At 49.1% G+C, this 19,646-nt stretch overlaps 1 protein-coding gene across 3 annotated transcripts in view; it reads left to right on the forward strand.

Annotated features, from left to right (window-relative positions):
- Nucleotides 1–19,646, forward strand: part of PRELP (proline and arginine rich end leucine rich repeat protein) — an 84,092-nt gene that overhangs the window by 42,141 nt on the left and 22,305 nt on the right. For all 3 annotated transcript variants that reach the window (XM_069633080.1, XM_069633082.1, XM_069633081.1), the window contains exon 2: nucleotides 10,096–11,062. In XM_069633080.1, coding sequence (XP_069489181.1) covers nucleotides 10,117–11,062 — 946 coding nt within the window. In that variant the 5' untranslated portion in view covers nucleotides 10,096–10,116. The remainder of the gene's footprint in view (nucleotides 1–10,095; nucleotides 11,063–19,646) is intronic.

Consider the following 19,646-nt stretch of genomic DNA (forward strand, 5'->3'; position numbering starts at 1 on the left):
AGCGCTGCGCATAGCGCTTACCGCATCATATCGCTCTTAATGCGCCATCATTTACCAGCGGGGTTCAACCAAGCCAGTTCGCCATGCTGAAGAACGGCATACCTAAGGGAGAAAAAAGAGACATTTTAATCAAAGAAAGGCATGCAGGATAGCAACAAAACTAAAGAACAGCAATAATACCTACCTGAACAATATCAAACGTGCCGGCGTCAGTGAAGTAACTGGACCGCACTCGCCAATGAAAGACAACGCGCTCCTGCAAAGAAGGCATGTCGGAGAGCACGCCTAATTCTACCACATGGCAGAACCTTCCCCGCAGACCACATCAGGGCAAAGCTGAGAAGCATACCAGCGAGTAACCCGGCTGGGTGGTGTCCCTGTGGATACCAGGTGAGCGTAACAATAAGTGGCTAGCGGGTTTCAGGATGTTGGCATCCATCATTGTGGAAAAATACCTTGGGCACACTGGAGCACTATGGACACATGAGCAATGCATACATGATGCTTATTTAACTTATGGGGGTGAGGGGGTCCATGGCTGAAGTACGACAGAGGGTTCAGGTCCTGCAATGGCCCGGAACAAGGTGGACGTCACAGGATTTATAGAGAAACCGGGGGCTGCTAAGGAATTTGGGAGCAGAACACAGTCTGAAAAGCTTTATTATAAAAAGGAGAAAGGGGCACGTGGTGAGAGAAGAAGGGGGTCCTTTTGCGGGCGCTTCTCCTGCAATAATAGGTCCAGCTATCAGCAGGGGGGGCAAGCTATATCCTGGAAATTTGAACAAGGGTCTTGCCCCTTTGGCAAGACGTGTAGATTCAGACATGCATGTTCCAAGTGTTCAGGTGCACGTAGCACAGGCTCTTGGGAAGCCGGAAAGAAGACCTCTGGAAAAGTGGTCACTCAAGTGTAATTATTCTGACCCCATAAGGTGGCATCATGGCACTGCCCTCCCTGATGAAACTGAATAGACTACTCCCACTGCTAAATTCTTAACACAACTCCACAGGCGCTAAGATCATTTGGGAAGGGTTTTTAGGTGGTTGTCGTATTCCTTACTCTGGGACCATGGGGTCCAGTAGAGAAACTTAAGACCACAAAAGCACAACCAGAAGTGGTGAGGCAAAACATGGTTGAGGAGCTGTTACTAAGCAGAGTAGCAGGTCCATTTTCTGTCCCTTCCATGAAGAATTTGAAAGTTTCTCCTCTGGGCGGGGTACCGAAGAAGGAGAAAGGGCAATTTCAAATCATCCATCATCTCTCTTCCCCGGCCTGGTCGAGGAGTCGTGCAGGGTAACCTACACGTCATTTGACGACGGATTGGGAAGGTAAAGGCCAGCGGCAAGGGGGTTCTGCTAGGAAAAGCCAACATGGAGTCGGCCTTTAGACTCTTGCCTATCAGCCAAGAGAGTTACAATCTGCTGGCTTTCAAATATGAGGAAAATACTATTATGATAAATGCCTGCCAATGGAATGTCCAATATCTTGCACTCTGTTTGAACGATTTAGCACCTTCTTAGAATGTGCGCTCATACAGAAGACAAATGCGGGGAGAGTTGTGCTTAAGCCGAGATAACTTTCTATTCATCGGTTGAATGGGGACAAAGGAGTGCAGGGAGATAATGGAACAGTTTGTGTTATTATCTAAGGAGCTTGGAGTGCCTTTGGCAGAAGGGAAAACAGTTGGTCCCCTCAACAGGTTAACATTTTTGGGGATAGAAATATATACGCCTGAGGGCAAGGCCAGACTATGGAGGGACAAGGTCCCAGACTTTTAAAAAAAGCAATTGGTTTGTTGCTGGGGGGGAACAATGTAATGCTCCGTGAACTGCAGTCATTAGCAGGAAAGCTGCATTTTGCAGGATGGGTCATAGCGGCTGGACGGGTGTTCACAGGGAGCAATTCTATCAAAACGTTAGTGCTAGAACACGCAGCACAGTACGTACGAATTGGCTGAGACATGAAAGAGGATTTAAAAATGTGGGTCATGTTTCTGGCCAAATGTAACAGTGTGCTTCTTTGGAAATATCAACGGACAAGCAGCAAAAGCATAAGGCTCCTCGCCGACGAATCTAACAAGCAAGGGTTTGCGGCAACGCTGGCGATTGAGTGGAGTGCACAGCCGTGGCCGGACAAATCGCATAGGGAAGGCATCACACTAGACATCACGCTATTATAACTGTTCCCCATCGTGGTAGCCTTTCAACTATGGGAGGACCAGCTCAGGAACAAAAGAGTGATGTTATGGTCAGACAACCTAGCAGCAGTACAGGTGATAAACAAGGAATACACACACAGTGGTAGGGTGCTACGCTTACTCACAGAACTGACAGCAAGCCTACGAAGCTTGAACACGAAGCTGCGGGCGAGACACATCCCTGGGGTGAAGAGCATAGCGGCTGACGCACTCTCTCGTTCACAGTTTGGGAAATTCTGAGAAACAAAGCCAGATGCGAGCCAGAGGATGACCCCGTTTAAAAAGTGGCTGTGGGGTACAATTGGGAAGATCTGGCCACCGCCCTCATCGGTACAGCCCTCGCTCCAAATACAGCAGAGAGGTACAAGGCCTGTTGGGACACATTTACTCATTTCAGGGAAGGAGGCAAGGGGAGCAGAGGAGTGCACCAGTGCGATCCTGCATCGGGTGGGCGTGGCGCAATCACAAGACCAGAGCATGGGCAGCACACCATTCAGCAGTGATCGCCCATTACCACAAGTTAAGGAGAATTACCTATCCAACAAAGGAGCATTACGTTAGGATGGCAATGAGGGGATGGACCAGACAAACAGGGAAGAAAGAAGACGCAAGGTGCCCCATAGACATTATAAAACTGCAGGACATGCTCAGAGGGCTGTGGGGAGTCTGCAGAGACGGCTCTGAAACCTCCATGTTTGGAGCAGCCTTTTCCCTGGCATCCTTCGGGGCACTCGGGATCAGCGAACTGGTAGCATGCAACAAAGAAGGGGAAGGAATTTGACTTCCTGAAGATGGAAGATGTAACAGTGTCGGGCAAAACAGCGCAGCTGCTCCTACGAGGCCAAACGCTGACCAGATGGGAAAAGGGAGGGCGATATTGCTACACTGCATTAAGGGCAGCCCTTGAAGCCCAGTGCGCTGCCTCCCTGCATATTCAACAGGGAGACCCTGCAGCAGAGGTGGGGCCCTGCTTTTAATACACGCAGAGGGCTCAGCCTTGAGCAGGTTTCAATTTAAAGGGGTGATGGACTTGGCATTGAAACACATAGGAGCAACTGAAGGGGTCTTCGGATCCCACTATTTTAGGATCAGAGCCGCCACGTCTGCAGGAGGGTAGGCATGCCCCCCGGAAGCTATTAAGAGTTTGTAGAAAATGTGACAGGACTAAGTTGATTGTATATCCCCCCTCCTTTTCCCCAATACACAACATTGAGAAGGAGCAGAAGAAAAGTGTGGGTAGTGGGCCACTCATTTGTGTCGAGGGCCAAAGCAAGTTGGACAACACAAAGGGAGCAAATGAGCACATAGCACTTCTAAGTCGAATGGTGGGGAATCCCAGGCATGCAATGGGCACAACTGGAAGATTATGTTGAAAGGCTATTACAGAGGTACCCCAAACCTGACGTCTTCCTTGTTCATCTGGGTGACAACGACCTTACAAGTCTGGGGAGAGGAATCTTACTTAGAGAAATTATGGTAACCTTGCAAAGTTTGGGTGCCCCCCTGGAAGAAACGGAAATTATGTGGTCAGATATTAGACCAAGAACGATTTGGAGAGGGGCAGAGTCTCATCCAGCGATCGAGAAGTCGCAAAGCGAACTGAATGGAGCAATGGCAAAGTTTTGCAAGGGCATGGGGTTGACACAGATCTGCCACAGGATGATCAATTTGAAATCGCCAGAATATTATGAAGGCGATAGGGTGAATCTGTCAGAGGGGCATGGAACATAAGCACAAAATAGATGGAATGATGGTGTCACAATTGGGGGGAGCCAACGATCGGTGTTAACCCATCTGTGGCATGGCGGTGTGTAAGCGACCAGTTGGACTGTAAAGACTATAAAGTGCGCGTAGTAGTAATCAGGAGGGGTCCTCGTTCCTCCCTTAGCCAGCCGCCCTCTGAGGAAGGGATGAGAGCTCAGCTTCCCCCGTCATGAACGTCACTCCTCCAGCCCAGGATCTCCGGCGTGAGCGGACGGATCAAGGACATTTTCGGTTGGGGAAGCTTTAGCCTAACAAAGAAAGTGGAGTTGGTTGGAAATAAGGGGGAAGCAAGGAATTTGGGATTTAGTCGGCGGGTCACTGTGCGAGAATAACACTTTTTCCAAAGTGTGTTTTGCAGCGACCACAATCATGCAGCAGAGTTGAAGTAGATGATTGCGGTGGAAATGTAATAAACCTGCGGCCTTTCATGCCACAAAGAGACACCTGGCTCTGAGATTTCTGTATATTATCAAGGTGCAGGTGTGGGATGCATATAAAGCATGGGGCATGCTCCAGGGAGTGGCCAAGTGCCCAGGTTATGTGCAAATCATAGAGACTGAAGACAGACTTTGAGGCAGGGAAGAGCGTGTAAGAATATACACCTAGGCTTCAGCCTTTTGCAGGACATGCCACGAAAGCATTAGTAAGAGAAAGCTCGAGTGGAGGGGTGTGGTGGGGAGAGGAAATGGATCACTATGGGCGTAGTCCGAGTCTTTCTTCAGAGAGGGTTGCTGCTGGCACACACATTCTACAATGATGTGTGAGCTGAAGTGTTCCGGGCCCAAGAAATATCCCGTTTGGACCTTCAGACTTTGGCCCCAGTTGGACTGAACGTGTCCAGGGCCCGGAGGGGATTTCGGGCTAACCAGAACCAGCTGGAAACAAGGCAAGCTGTAGCAGTACAAGAGGCAGTGCCTCTGCTCACGGGCTGTTACTCATGACTTGAGGAATGTGAGCCCTGGGCGCAAGGGCTCAGAGGAGCTGTCCGGCAGCTGCTGCATCTCCAGACACGTTCTGCCATCACAGACCAAAATGGCTGACAGTACGCCCAGAGGATGATGGCTGGGTGCTGGGGCGTCCTGCCAGCACCAGTCCCAAAGACCATCAGGGCTCCTGGAGCTTCTGTTACCACACCTGGCGTGTTTTCTCCCAGCTGCTACCTGCAGGACTGCCACCACACCTGCAGCTTTCTGCCTGCACACCCGGAGCTTCCTCCCAGCACACCCAGAACTTCCTATCTGCACACACATAACTTCCTGCCTGCACGGCCACAAGTCCCTGCTAGCACTCCCCTGCCCCTGCTCCAAGAGCTTCCCGCCTTCACACCCAGTGCTTCTGGCCAGCACAACCAGAGCTTCCTGCCCTCATAGCAGGATGTTCCTGCTAGCGCGTGCACACAAGGCCGCCAGCAGACCTGCAGCTCCCTACCACCACAAACTGGCATGGCCACCGCCACCGCTTCCTGACAGCACACTAGGTACTTCCTGTTGCCACAAGCGTTTATTGTACCAGTATAGTCGGATCTTCCTGGCAGCACAAACCAACAGGTTTGACAGGGTCCATAGAGTCAAAATATGGGACAGTTGCTCTCTTTGCAATAAGCCCCCTTCCCCACTCCCACAAAAAAAGCTCCTGTGATTTTGTTGGCGCACCCCTCCTATAGGCCGCCTTTCATGTTGTGATGCCCTAGTTGTATTCCTCCTACCAAGAGTACTTGGTCAACTATCTCCCTAATAAGTCATTGTAAAGTCCTTTGGGCAGCTGTGTCAGTCTTAAGCAGATACACTTGTGATGTATCTTTGCTTAGCATGATGTTCTTGACAAGCTGCACTCACTGCACTCATTGCACTCACTGCACTCACTCTTGTCGTCTCATAGTTGATTGTGCGTTGGAAGAACATCTACATAATTATTTTCAGGCCTTAAATGTTTCTTCTGGACTCACATGACTTTTTTTTCTTTTACACGTATCATTTTCACACTCCCATGTCACTAAATAATTAGGAATGCATTGGCCCTCCTGCCCTATTCATTAAATTAATGTAACTGCCTGGTCGCCAGCGCCTACACAATATCCTGATTGCTTAGGCACGTGACTTCATTTGCGCAAGATGTCACACCCAACCCTACACACCTAAGTAATGCCCTTTGGACAGCTGTTGCCGGCACCCCTGTCTCTGAAGGATAATTAGCAAAACTAAGAACCCTGTGCCTTATGAAGAGTTTTATACTTCTTACTCAGAATTGAGGCCTTTTATTTTGGCTCGGGGTGGGCATGCCCTTGTGGTCCCTTTCCCTTTGGATTACCCCATACCCTCAATGCATGGTCATCAGCTCTTGGTACCCTCAATGCATGGTCATCAGCTCTTGGTACCCTCAATGCATGGTCAGCTCTTGGTACCCTCAATGCATGGTCATCAGCTCTTAGTACCCTCAATGCATGGTCAGCTCTTGGTACCCTCAATGCATGGTCATCAGCTCTTGGTACCCTCAATGCATGGTCAGCTCTTCGTACCTTCAATGCATGGTCAGCTCTGGGTGCCCTCAAACATGGTCAGCTCTTGGTACGTTCAATGCATGGTCAGCTCTTGGTACCCTCAATGCATGGTCATCAGCTCTTGGTACCCTCAATGCATGGTCAGCTCTTGGTACCTTCAATGCATGGTCAGCTCTGAGTACCCTCAAACATGGTCAGCTCTTGGTCCCCTCAATGCATGTCAGCTCTTGGTACCTTCAATACATGGTCTTCAGCTCTTGGTACCCTCAATGCATGGTCAGCTCTTGGTACCCTCAAAGCATGGTCAGCTCTTGGTACCCTCAAAGCATGGTCAGCTCTTGGTACTCTCAATGCATGGTCAGCTCTTGGTACCCTCAATGCATGGTCAGCTCTTGGTACCCTCAAAGCATGGTCAGCTCTTGGTACCCTCAATGCATGGTCATCAGCTCTTGGTACCCTCAATGCATGGTCAGCTCTTGGTACCTTCAATGCATGGTCAGCTCTGAGTACCCTCAAACATGGTCAGCTCTTGGTCCCCTCAATGCATGTCAGCTCTTGGTACCTTCAATACATGGTCATCAGCTCTTGGTACCCTCAATGCATGGTCAGCTCTTGGTACCCTCAAAGCATGGTCAGCTCTTGGTACCCTCAAAGCATGGTCAGCTCTTGGTACCCTCAAAGCATGGTCAGCTCTTGGTACTCTCAATGCATGGTCAGCTCTTGGTACCCTCAAAGCATGGTCAGCTCTTGGTACTCTCAATGCATAGTCAGCTCTTGGTACCCTCAATGCATGGTCAGCTCTTGGTACTCTCAATGCATGGTCATCAGCTCTTGGTACCCTCAATGCATGGTCAGCTCTTGGTACCCTCAATGCATGGTCAGTTCTTGGTACCCTCAAAGCATGGTCAGCTCTTGGTACTCTCAATGCATGGTCATCAGCTCTTGGTACCCTAAATGCATGGTCAGCTCTTGGTACCCTCAATGCATGGTCAGCTCTTGGTACCCTCAAAGCATGGTCAACTCTTGGTACCCTCAATGCATGGTCAGCTCTTGGTACCCTCAAAGCATGGTTAGCTGTTGGCTCTCAGCTGCTTGTGTCGCTGGGCATGCCTTACCCAGCCTACAGGAACTCATATCAGCGGAGGGTTGTGACATTACTATTTGGTATAAATGGCCATCAAAACTCCCTCGATCTCTTGAGCACAGAAAACGGCGCTCAGGCGTCCATAAGCAGCCCAAATAAATCTCCACACACCTAAGATATCTTGCATCACCCCAAAGAGTGTGTTTACCTTAGTGCGGTCTCTTTATGACATCTTCCCCAACAAACAGCATCATGTCTCTAACATAGGTCCCTCCACAGACATGCAATGTGTGTTACCCACATTTGTCTTGGACTGTGCTGACCTGCTGTGACCTTTTGTAGCGTGTTTCTGATTGAAGCAGCAATTTCTGTATCAATAAAAAATAAAATGGAAGGACCAGAATTCAGAGACCAAGCCAGGAATGGACGCTCACACCAGATAATGCACAACATGAGATCTCTGTGGTTGATTTGGGGGGGGGGGTCTTAATCAGTTAAATGATTACAAGAAGTGAGAAATACGTGAAGCCCCCCAAAACAGGATCTGGCAGGATAAGTATTGTGTGCTGCACTGATGATAATCATAGTTTTGACTGCAATTTTTCGCAAAAGGTGCTTTGCTAAAGGCAGCATTTTCTAAACTGCCTCGTCGATGAACGCCCCCCCCCCCACATAGAATGGTAGGGCTTGGTCAGGGTGTAATCATTTTTTGAAAGCTGGGGGAGATCAATGTTCAAGTAATAGATGTTTATAGCTTTTGTGTCCAACGGGAATATGGGCAGAGCCACAAACAGGGACTCCCAGACTACAGCTCAACGATTACTTGACAGCCTGGCGCCTCTGGGGGTCAGCAGGGCTGGAAAGGAGTCTACCATGTCTCCCCCCACCCCCCTTCCTGGTGCATTTGGCTCATTTGCTAACTTCCCACAGTCTGATTCAGAAGGCACAATAAGTCTGGGAGAACTTCCGCCAATGACGCGTAATGATGACGTGTACACAGCATGCACCAGCGTGCACACACCGGGTGCGACCTGTTCTGAACGGGGTTCATGGTGCATCGGCCCCCCAGCATTTGGCTTGCTTGCAAGTGCAGGGACATGCCGTCAGGAAGAGTAACGATGAAATGTTTGAGGATATGACACGCCCCAATAATTATGAAACGTGTGGGTGGCGGGGGAAGGGAGAAACCAGTTAGTGTGCCTAAGGCCTCCCAGGCACTAGAGCCTGTGCTGGCGTTAAAACATTAGATTGTAGCAGCAGAGCTGCTGTTTCCTGCAGAGGGAGATGGGACACGCGCAGGCCTCTGATGGTGAGTGAACTCTGCGCTCTTGCCGCGCCCCCGGCTCGAAAGCCGCATGGCAGCCACATGGCCACCCAGGGCGGCCATCTTTCTACACTGGAAGCTTAATACAAAGCAGAGGAACTTCCAGTGCCAGCCCCAGGTCTGCCAGCACCCTGTGCAAGATTCTACTGTGCGCACCCGGAGCAGTGTGCCACATGCGGCACTGCCTTAAGCACACAGTGCAACACAGCAGGGGGTTCAGTTGCTGTTTGTCCATGTCAATTAGTGAAGCGAGGCACCCTCAGTTCAGTAATTGACACCAACAAACACAGTAACCGAGCCCCCTGCTGTTCTTGCATTGTGTGTTTAAGGGCCGCGCTCAGCGCGGGTGATTATTAAGCACTGGCACTGCACCAATTGAACCAATAGCAAACAAAGGGCACTTTGCCTCCTGCTCACTGTCATGCAGAGTTAAGTATGGTCCGATAATTAAGTGACAGGAGGCAAAGTGCCCTTTATTTGCGTCGCCAGGGGGCGCCCTTGTGCACTCTCTGAGCACACCTTGAGCCGGCGCTGGGCACTTCACTCATCACTAGCCATCTCCTATGTTCGGTGCCCTCTTCAGAGGCCCCAACCCGCACCCCAAGTGTCTCATTCTTGTCCAGCCTCCTGGGATGTGTGTTCATGAGAGCAGTTAGCCTTTGTTTTGTGTCTTCTTGTGTATGTGTCACCTATTGGCAACCCTGTATACTGTGGAATGAGAGCGCCACCAGGCCCATTACTCTGGGATGTGCCTAGAAGCCTGCTGATCCAGTGGTGTATTTAGGTAGATTTCCTTGGCACTCCTGTGCCTCTATAGTGCCATGAGCGCTCAGTCAGCGTGAGTAGGAGGAAGTTACACATGTGTCGGGGAGGGCCCTAAAATCAAGGGCAGAATAAGGGACCAAAGGAACGCATTTCTAAGGTGATTCTATTAATTTGTAAGTATTTTGTATGGTGCCACATGCAAATAACCAACCACTTCTCTGCGCTAGCGGTGGAGTGAAGAGAAATGGGCTTAAGGTAGAGGCACAAAAGGGACTGAAGTAAAGGAACGCAACAACACGAGCCGGTTCTACTGAATAGTGAAGGCTCATCTCTTTCTAGTCCCTCCACAATTAGTAGAGTGTTTCAGAGCGTTGAAAGGAGGACAGGCAGAAGCACTCAGGCTAGAATGATGAAAGCCAACATGGATATTGTCTAAGCCATTTCTTCTTCATTTCTTGTCTTCTAGCCGGAAGGAATCCTGACCACAATGAAGGCCTCCTTCGCACTGCTCCTCCCGCTCATCCTGCTCCTCTTCTCAGGGATCGAAGCGCAGAGGAAACCGAAACCGACCAAGGCTAAGCCAGCCAAGAAACCCACCCGGCCTCCACCAGAACCAGTTGAACCTACTGATCTACCGCCACCGCTTCCGCCAGGCCCTCCTTCCGTTTTCCCGGACTGCCCCCGGGAATGTTTCTGCCCTCCCGACTTCCCATCGGCTCTGTACTGTGACAGCCGAAACCTACGCAAGGTTCCGGTCATCCCAGCCCGCACCCGTTACCTCTACCTGCAGAACAACTTCATCGATGACCTGCAGGAGGAGTCCTTCAAGAATGCCACTGATCTGAAGTGGATCAACTTGGACAACAACCGCATCAAAAAGGTGGAGAAGCGCATCCTGGAGAAGATGGATAACCTGACCTTCCTGTACATGGAGAGGAACCAGCTCAAGGAGCTGCCAGCCTTCCTGCCCGCCCACCTGGAGCAGCTGCGCCTGAGCCGCAACCAGATTTCCAAAATTCCTGCTGGTGCTTTCAGCAAGTTGGAGAACCTGCTGCTCTTAGACCTCCACCACAACAAGCTGAGCGATGGGATTTTTAATAAGAACACATTCAAGGGCTTGAAAAACCTCATGCAGCTGAACTTGGCACACAACGTTCTGCGCAAGATGCCGCCAGGTGTCCCTAACAGTATCCACCAGCTCTTTCTGGACAGGAATAATATTGAAGACATCCCTGATGACTACTTTAAAGACTTCCCAAACTTGGCCTTCATCAGACTTAATTATAACCAACTGTCTGATAAAGGCATGCCCAAAAATGTGTTCAACATCTCCAATTTGCTGGTCCTGCAGCTGGCCCATAACAGGCTCTCTGCGGTGCCGCCCATCAGCGCACACCTGGAGCACCTCTACCTGAACGACAATGTCATTGAAAGTGAGTAATCCACTTTTAGAGGTCTGTGGCTATAACCAGGTCATTGGCTCATGGCATCCATGTGCCTGCAGTAGCAGCCCATGAGATGACTGCCTCCTTTTGTGGAGTGCCCATTAGGTATCATCAAACTCCCCAAAAAGAGACCTGCGAGACCCTTACATATTTTAAAGAAACTCAAGACGTTTTAGGGAGATGCAGGCTTTTGAAAATTCCCTTCCATCCCTCTGCAGTCCTCGAACCTTAAGGGAATTGGAGAGATTCAAGACGCTAAATGGGTACTTAAAAAGTCACACGATTAATACAATTGCCACAAAGTATTAAAAGAAGCAGAACATGTAAACAAATTAACATAAATATCTTTCTTTCGTTTTTACCACTTTAGAATTATTTGAAAACATTAAAATAGAAGCTGATTATAATACACTACAGTAAAGCTCATTAAAACTACGAAAACAGAGTATTATGTTTAGCAATATTACACATTTCCGATTATAAGATTGTTCATAAACTTTTAAACTATGCAAAAAGATATAAATGGTTTAGAAAAAAGTAACACCAAAGTCAAGTAGAAGTCCAATGCAAACGCGAACAAATCATGATTATGACAACATAATTATACAGATTATAATATATTTTTTAAAGAATTTTTGAAAACCTTTCAACAATGGTACATAAAATTAAAAATAGGTAAAGTAAAAAAGTGATATACAATTCAAGTACAAACTGATTACGTTTGCAAACAAATTATGATAAAGTGTAGAATAATGAAACATGCCATAATATATTTTTATAAATAATATTTAGAAGCTTTTACATTTTTTTAATCAAAATTAAAATAGAACTCACCTTTAAAAAGTGCCATCGCATTCAAGTACAAGCATTAACAATCAATAAAACATGAGGATGAAAATATTAAACATATACGTGTGTAAAATGTTTGCAAACTTTGAAGGTATGTAAAAAATAAAGTGTAGAATGATAAACATGATAATACATGGCAGTACACAGCACATCACACACTTGCCGTGTGTGTGTGTGTGTCTCTCTCTGCACTCTCTTTCACTCTGTCACCGTGTGTCTCTCTCTAGCTCTGTCTCTGGTTCTCTGTCTCACTCTGAGTGAGTCAGACTGTGAGGTGCACTCTCTGCTCTCTTTATGCTATCTTTGTCAGTGTGTCTCGTATTTTCATATCTCTCTCTCTCTTTCTCCCCCCTCTTTGTCATTTTCTCTCTCTCCCCTCTCCCTTTCTCCCTCTTTCTCTTTTTCTCTCTCCCCTATCTCCCTCCCTCCCCCACTCTCTCTCACCTCTGCCCCCACTCCTCTCTCTCTCCTCCCCTCTCGCTTTTTCTGTCTCTTTCTCTCGCCCTCTCTCTCGCCCTCCCCCCACTTACCCAGTATCTTTCTCTCTGTCCCCACCCCTTTCTCTCTCTCTCTCTCTCTCTCTCTCTCTCACCCTCTCTTCTGTCTCCTTTTCTCTCCCCCCCGCCCTATCTCTCTCTCTCCTTCCCCCACGTTCCCACTTTCTCGTTCTCTCTGTCTCCACTTCTCTCTCTTTCTCGCTCTCCCTCTCTCTCTCTTTCTCTCCGCTATTTGTAGCCCTACCTCTCTCTGTGCCCCTTTCTCTTTTTCTCTCTCCCCCTCTCTCTCTCCCTTTCCCACTCTCTCACCTGTCTCCCACTCCCCTTTCTCTCTCTCTCTCTCCTCCCCTCTCTCTTTTTCTGTCTCTCTTTCTCTCGCCCTCTCTCTTTCTCATCCTACTTTGCAGTTTAGCTTTCTCTCTGTCTCTACCTCTCTTTCTCTCTCACTCTCTCTTTTTTCTCTCCCCCTATCTCCCGCCCTATCTCTCTCTCTCCCCCACTTTCTTTTTCTCTCTCTGTCCCGTCTCTCTGCTTCCACCTCTCTCTCTCCGTGCCTTTCTCTTTTTATCTCTCCCCCTCTCTCCCTCCCTCTCCCTCTCTCTCTCACCTGTCTCCCACCCCTCTCTCTCTCCTATCCTCTCTCCTTTTCTGTCTCTCTCGCACTCTCTCCCTCCCCCACTTTCCCAGTTTTGCTTTCTCTCTGTCTCCACCTCTCCCTCTCTTTCTCTCTCTCCCTCTCTTCTTTCTATTTTTCTCTCCCCTCTCTATCTCGCCCTATCTCTCTCTCACCCGGCCCCAACTTCCCCACTTTCTCTTTCTCTCTCTCTGTCCCCTCTCTCTGTCTCCACCTCTCTCTCTTTCTCCCTCACCCTCTCTTCTTTTTCCTTTTCTCTCCCCCTCTCTCGCGCTATATCTCTCTCTCCCCCTTACCCCACTTTCTCTTTGTCTCTCTGTCCCCTCTCTCTGCTTCCACCTCGCTCTCTCTGCCTTTCTCTTTTTCTCTCTCCCCCCTCTCTCCATGCCTCTCACCTGTCTCCCACCCCTCTCTCTGCCTTTCTCTTTTTCTCTCCCCCCTCTCTCCCTCCCTCTCCCACTCTCTCACCTGTCTCCCACCCTCTCTCTCTTTCCTCCCCTCTCTCTTTTTCTGTCTCTTTCTCTTGCCCTCTCTCTCCCCCCCACTTTCCAAGTTCTCTTTCTCTCTGTCTCCACCTCTCTCTCTCTATTTCTCTTCCCCCCCCTCTCTCTCGCCCTATCTCTCTCTCACCCTGCCCCCACTTCCCCACGTTCTCTCCCTCTGCCCCCTCTCTTTCTCTCTCTCCCTCTTTCTCTTTTTCTCTCCCCTCTCTCTAGCCCTATCTCTCTCCCCCCTACTTTCCCTCTATCTCTTTCTCTATCTCTCCCCGCTCTCTGTGTCCTCCTCTTTCTCTTTTTCTCTCTCCCCTCTCGCCCTCTTACTCTCTCTCGTACTCCCCACTTTCTCTTTCTCTCTCTCCACTCTCTCTGTCTCCCCTCTCTCTCCCTCCCCTTTTTCTCTTCTTCTGTTCATATGCTCTTGCAGTCCCTGTCTTTGACCTCTAGTTCTTTCTCACTCTCCCATCTCTCTGCCTTTCCATCTCTTACTTTCTCTTTCTGTTGTCTCCCTCTATCTCTCCCTCTCTCTATGGCCCCATCTTCTCGCCCGTCTCCTTCTCGCTCCACCCTTCTTTCTCTCTCTATCTCTACTCCTCTGACAGTGTGTTGAAGGTCTCTCTTTCTCGTCCTCGTGCACAGTGTTGAGAGCCCCTCTGCCTCTTTCTCTTCCTCGTGCACATTGTTGAGAGCCCCTCTGCCTCTTTCTCTTCCTCGTGCACATTGTTGAGAGCCCCTCTGCCTCTTTCTCTTCCTCGTGCACAGTGTTGAGAGCCTCTCTGCCTCTTTCTCGTCCTCGTGCACAGTGTTGAGAGCCTCTCTGCCTCTTTCTCTTCCTCGTGCACAGTGTTTATAGCCTCTCTGCCTCTTTCTCTTCCTCGTGCACAGTGTTGAGAGCCTCTCTGCCTCTTTCTCTTCCTCGTGCACAGTGTTGAGAGCCCCTCTGCCTCTTTCTCGTCCTCGTGCACATTGTTGAGAGCCCCTCTGCCTCTTTCTCTTCCTCGTGCACAGTGTTGAGAGCCTCTCTGCCTCTTTCTCGTCCTCGTGCACATTGTTGAGAGCCCCTCTGCCTCTTTCTCTTCCTCGTGCACAGTGTTGAGAGCCTCTCTGCCTCTTTCTCGTCCTCGTGCACAGTGTTGAGAGCCTCTCTGCCTCTTTCTCTTCCTCGTGCACAGTGTTTATAGCCTCTCTGCCTCTTTCTCTTCCTCGTGCACAGTGTTGAGAGCCTCTCTGCCTCTTTCTCTTCCTCGTGCACAGTGTTGAGAGCCCCTCTGCCTCTTTCTCTTCCTCGTGCACAGTGTTGAGAGCCTCTCTGCCTCTTTCTCGTCCTCGTGCACAGTGTTGAGAGCCTCTCTGCCTCTTTCTCGTCCTCGTGCACAGTGTTGAGAGCCTCTCTGCCTCTTTCTCTTCCTCGTGCACAGTGTTTATAGCCTCTCTGCCTCTTTCTCTTCCTCTGGCAGGTTGTTCAACGCATCTCTATCTCTTCCCCTTCCACTGGAAGGGTGTAGAGACCCTCCGTGTCTTTATCTTCCCCTGGCAGGGTGTTGAGAGCCTCTCTGCCTCTTTGTCTTCCTCTTGCACAGTGTTGAGAGCCTCTCTGCCTCTTTCTCTTCCTCTTGTACGGTGATGAGAGCCTCTCCGTCTCTTTCTCTTGCACGGTGTTGAGAGACTCTCTGTCTCTTCCTCTTCCTCTTTTACGGTGTTGAGAGCCTCTCTGCTTCTTTTTCTTCCTCTTGCACAGTGTTGAGAACCTCTCCGCCTCTTCCTCTTTTACGGTGTTGAGAGCCTCTCTGCCTCTTTCTGTTCCTCTTGTACGGTGATGAGAGCCTCTCCGTCTCTTTCTCTTGCACAGAGTTGAGAGCCTCTCTGCCTCTTTCTCTTTCTCTTGCATGGTGTTGGGAGCCTCTCTGCCTCTTTCTCTTCCAATGGCAGGGTGTTGAACGCCTCTTTGTCTCATCCTGTGGCAGGGTGTTGAACGCATCTCTATCTCTTCCCCTTCCTCTGGCAGGGTGTAGAGACCCTCTGTGTCTTTCTCTTACTCCGGCAGGTTGTTGAGAGCCTCTTTGCCTCATTATGTTCCTATGCCAGGGTGTTGAGAGCCTCTCTCGTTCCCTTCCCCTGGCAGGGTGTTGGAAGCCTCTCTGCCACTTTCTCTTCCTCTGGCAAGTTGTTGAGAGCCTTCCTTCCTCTGACAGCGCGTTGAAAGCCTCGCTGGTCTCCATCTTCCTGTGTCATTTCTTCTCCCTTTGTCAGTCCTTCACTCAGTGGACAGCCTCCCTCTGCCTCTCTGTGCTGCCTCCCCCTGTCCCAGAAGGCATCCTAGCATCTGAGGGAAGGAGGGGCTGAGAGAGAGAGATGGAGGTGGGCGTGTGGAGGGAGCATGGGCGGGCCAGGCATGGGTTTAGGAAGGCGAAAGCCCTCCCACTTTGAGGCAGCAGTCATGACTCTGCTGTGAGGCCAGTCCGGGCTCAGAAGGCAAGAAGCAGTCAAATTTCTCATCTCTGAGAGCAGTGAATTTACTTACTTTTAAACGTACTTTTCAACTCCAAAAGTAAGTAAATATATCACACTCTGAGGTAGTGTTACCGTGGCCTCAGCAAACATGCGGAGGACAACAGCCGGCCCCCTGGGGAGGTCGGGGAGGGGGGAGGGACGCGGGTTGACATCAATAGACCCCTAGTATGTTAGTGAAAGGCTCAGCTTTTAGTTGGCTCATCCCTCCAATTATTAGTGTTCCTTTGTTTAGCTAAATAGCCTGTGAGATGCAGAGGTGTAGACAGGAGAGGGCCTGAGTGGGTCCAGAGGGAAACGGGTAAGAACATCTGTTTTATTGTTTGTGTATATTCATGTATGTATGAGTGTATGTGCGCATGCATGTGAGGGTGTGTGTAAGTGTGTCTATGTATGTTTGCATGCGAGAAGGTGTTTGTGAATGCATCCATGTGACTGCTGTACATGGGTGCGAGTGCTTATGGTGCAGTGTGAATGTTCTGGGTGCTCGTGTGAATAACAGAAACCCTATAGGTGTGAGTGTGTGGGGGGGGGCGTGCGCATTGGAGCATGAACATTTTTTGCACGGAACATGGCATGTTTTACGGACATTTATTGGACAAAGCAACAGCAACTTGAGTATGATTATGTGAAGGAGGGGCTGAAGTGGGGGGAGGGTAGTGCAAAGAGGCTGGCTGGGTCCTACTGTGGCATCGAATGTTGTACTTGCATTAAGGATAAAGCCAGCTTGTTGAGTGTTCTTACATGGGGAGGGCATGTTTCCTTACTGTGGCATGCATGGCGTTATTTTACTGGCATGAAGGTCAAAGCCAATATGATAAGTGTTTTTACATAGGCGAGGGAGGCATTTGTGCAGCCTGTAAGGCACCGTTTTTTTACTGTCGCATGAAATGTTTTACTGGCCTTAGGGGGCAAATACAAAATTAGTTTTCTTATCTGGTGGACATGTGTAACGATAGGTTCTTTTTATAGTGCTTTCACCAAAAAGCACTGCACAGAGAACATATTCACATAAAGTGATCAGCCAACAGAAGTTGGTCCTCATTTACTGACCTCAGAAGGGTGAGCTGGACGTGCCAGGATTTGAACCAGTGACCTACAGATCACACTCTAAACACGCAGCAGTGATAGCTCAAGCCGCCGAGCTATCGCACCAGCTAGCCAGCTAGCCAGCAAGCACGTGCTTTCTCACTGTGGCCATCAAAGCAAAGCCAACAGGGGCATGTTCTTAGGTGGGGATACGGCATATATTGGCAGAGCCAGCATGACTTGTTTTGTTACAGTATCTGGCATCATGGGCAAAGCAAGCATGAGTATTTTCTGATGAGGGAATACTGGCATTTATAGTAGCGGCAGAATTGACATGTTTGGGCACTATCAGTATGAAAATGTTTTGCGACTGGCATAGTACTGGCATACAGTGGCTAGAGGCATCGTGAACATGTGTCTGTAAGTGCTCCAGTGCATTGTTGGTGACTTGGCATCTAATGGCCTTTTTCATGTCTTACCCTACACAACCGATTGTAAACTGTGTGACTTTTTTACCTCATGTATCACAGAGGTGTTCTCTAAAATTCCCCATTTGTACCCCTTCCACCTTAAAGGACGACACAAGCCCAGTTCCCTCTTCAGACTCCCCTTAGGGTGAGCCCTACTACATTAGCTCCAGACCCCACTTGTCACACAATCCTGGCTATGCCTCTGGTGAGATGGGGTGAAAGATGGATCTAATGGGCCAAAGGCAGGCAAAACATCTACTCAGCCTAGTGGGGTCTAGCTGGGATCAACAGTGAAATAGGTTTCATATCCCCACTCCAGGGTTAGGGTTAGGACTGGGTTGTAAAATGCTCTCGGGCACCAAAAAAGTGGGCCACACTTGCAAATCGCTATGCATTCCTTTTGTGGCACTATTTGAATAGTAACCAAGGGGGAGGTTTTTGATAAAGTGTGAAGCAAATTGGGCATTTCAAAGAATATGTATTCAACAACACTGGTCAAACCTACTATACGCAGAGTGAATTAACTCATCAAACGGGCCCAAATTAGCCAAAAAAGTGGCCCACTTTGACCAGAAAAGCTAGCCCACACCAGCATTTTGTGTTTTTGGCTCGGGCCAGGGGCCTATTGCGCTATAGGCCAGTCCGAGTCGGCCCCACTCGCTACTGTTTGCAGTCCTCCAGATAAGCGGCATATCTGTGTTGTACTCCCTAAAATGGGGTGCATACTGCCAACAAAAAAGGGGAGCAATATATGCGCAGGCATCTCTCTTTTTGCCGCACCCTGCACCCCCTCTCTCTCCCGTGTCCCCAGTTCACCTCCTCATTCTCTTGTATTGTCATCTGATCTGAGGAGGACCTGTTAGATTACGAAAAACTCTACATTTATTGTAATTAGTGAGCTTTTTAAAACTGCCATCCAGCCTCCCCACCCCCCCAAAAAAAATATTGTGGCTTGTTCTGTCCCTGTGGGGTGTGGGGGGGGGGGAGATGAGAGGGGGGCATGTGACATGCCAGGGCAGTTGGGACATATATGTAAACAGTTCATATAAAAAGGTACTGTCGACTTTAGAGTTTTTTTTTCCAATAATTTATAGAGTTTCTAAAAATGTATACAAAATATACTATATTTCGTTTTTTTAGACATGATCATGTTTTCTGTAATTTAAAGGAGTTTTACTTGACTTTCATGTCATCTTTCGTGTAAGTACATGGATCCTATCTATTTTTATAATTGTGTAAACGTTTCTAAAAATCCTTTGAAAATATATTTTAATATATTTTTCCTTTTGATCTGCTTTGTTTTTGGGAAAGGCTTATTTTTATAGGCTGAAACACAAATTAAAAACAACACAAAAAAAACCAACTCTTTTGTTATTCTAAGAGGTGTGCTGCCAGGGTGGCGGAGGTGCTGCCTCACCCCTGGCACAGCTGCACAAGTCTCTAGCCTGCCAAGCCTCAGCACCTCTATTCCAAAATGGAGATCCAACTGAGCACCCTTCCAAACCCGCACTGTGGCGCAGACGTAAACTCGACTGAGCTTCAGGTTATTGCATGAACTGTAACAGGGGAGCGGCACTTAATGGGGTTCACCCATGAAAGGTTCGTCTGGCAAAGCTGTTGCGCGCGACACGTGTCATGTATGGCGTCATTGGCTGAGATCAGTTTTTGGCCTCGAGTTCTGCCGCGTCGGAGCTTTTTTCCTCGGAGGGCGTTCAGCTCCAGCTTTATTTTGATGTTAATGTTCAAGAGCATTTATACCGCGCACTGCCGCACACACGCACGCATGCATGCACACGCACCTGCTATATATTGGTATGCAGGGGAGTTGCTAGGTCTGGAAAAGACCCGGGGCTGAGCTGATGTCGGAACTGTCGGGACTGGGGGCTAGCTGGTCTTTTGGCTGTAGCTCCTGAGATTCTATCCGGGGCTACAACCAAAAGATCAGGGGCTACAGCCCCCTTAGCCCCCCCCTAGCAACGCCCCTGTTGGTATGTACATGCACACCCCTAGTTTTAAGGCTAATTAGTACCCAGCGTGGGTTTTCTTTCTGCTCACAAACCAACCGATTGGTTGGTTTGCGAGCCTTAC

This window comes from Ambystoma mexicanum, chromosome 13 (genome assembly GCF_040938575.1).
Source record: "Ambystoma mexicanum isolate Mex_15411 chromosome 13, UKY_AmexF1_1, whole genome shotgun sequence".
Taxonomy (NCBI): Eukaryota; Metazoa; Chordata; class Amphibia; order Caudata; family Ambystomatidae; genus Ambystoma; species Ambystoma mexicanum.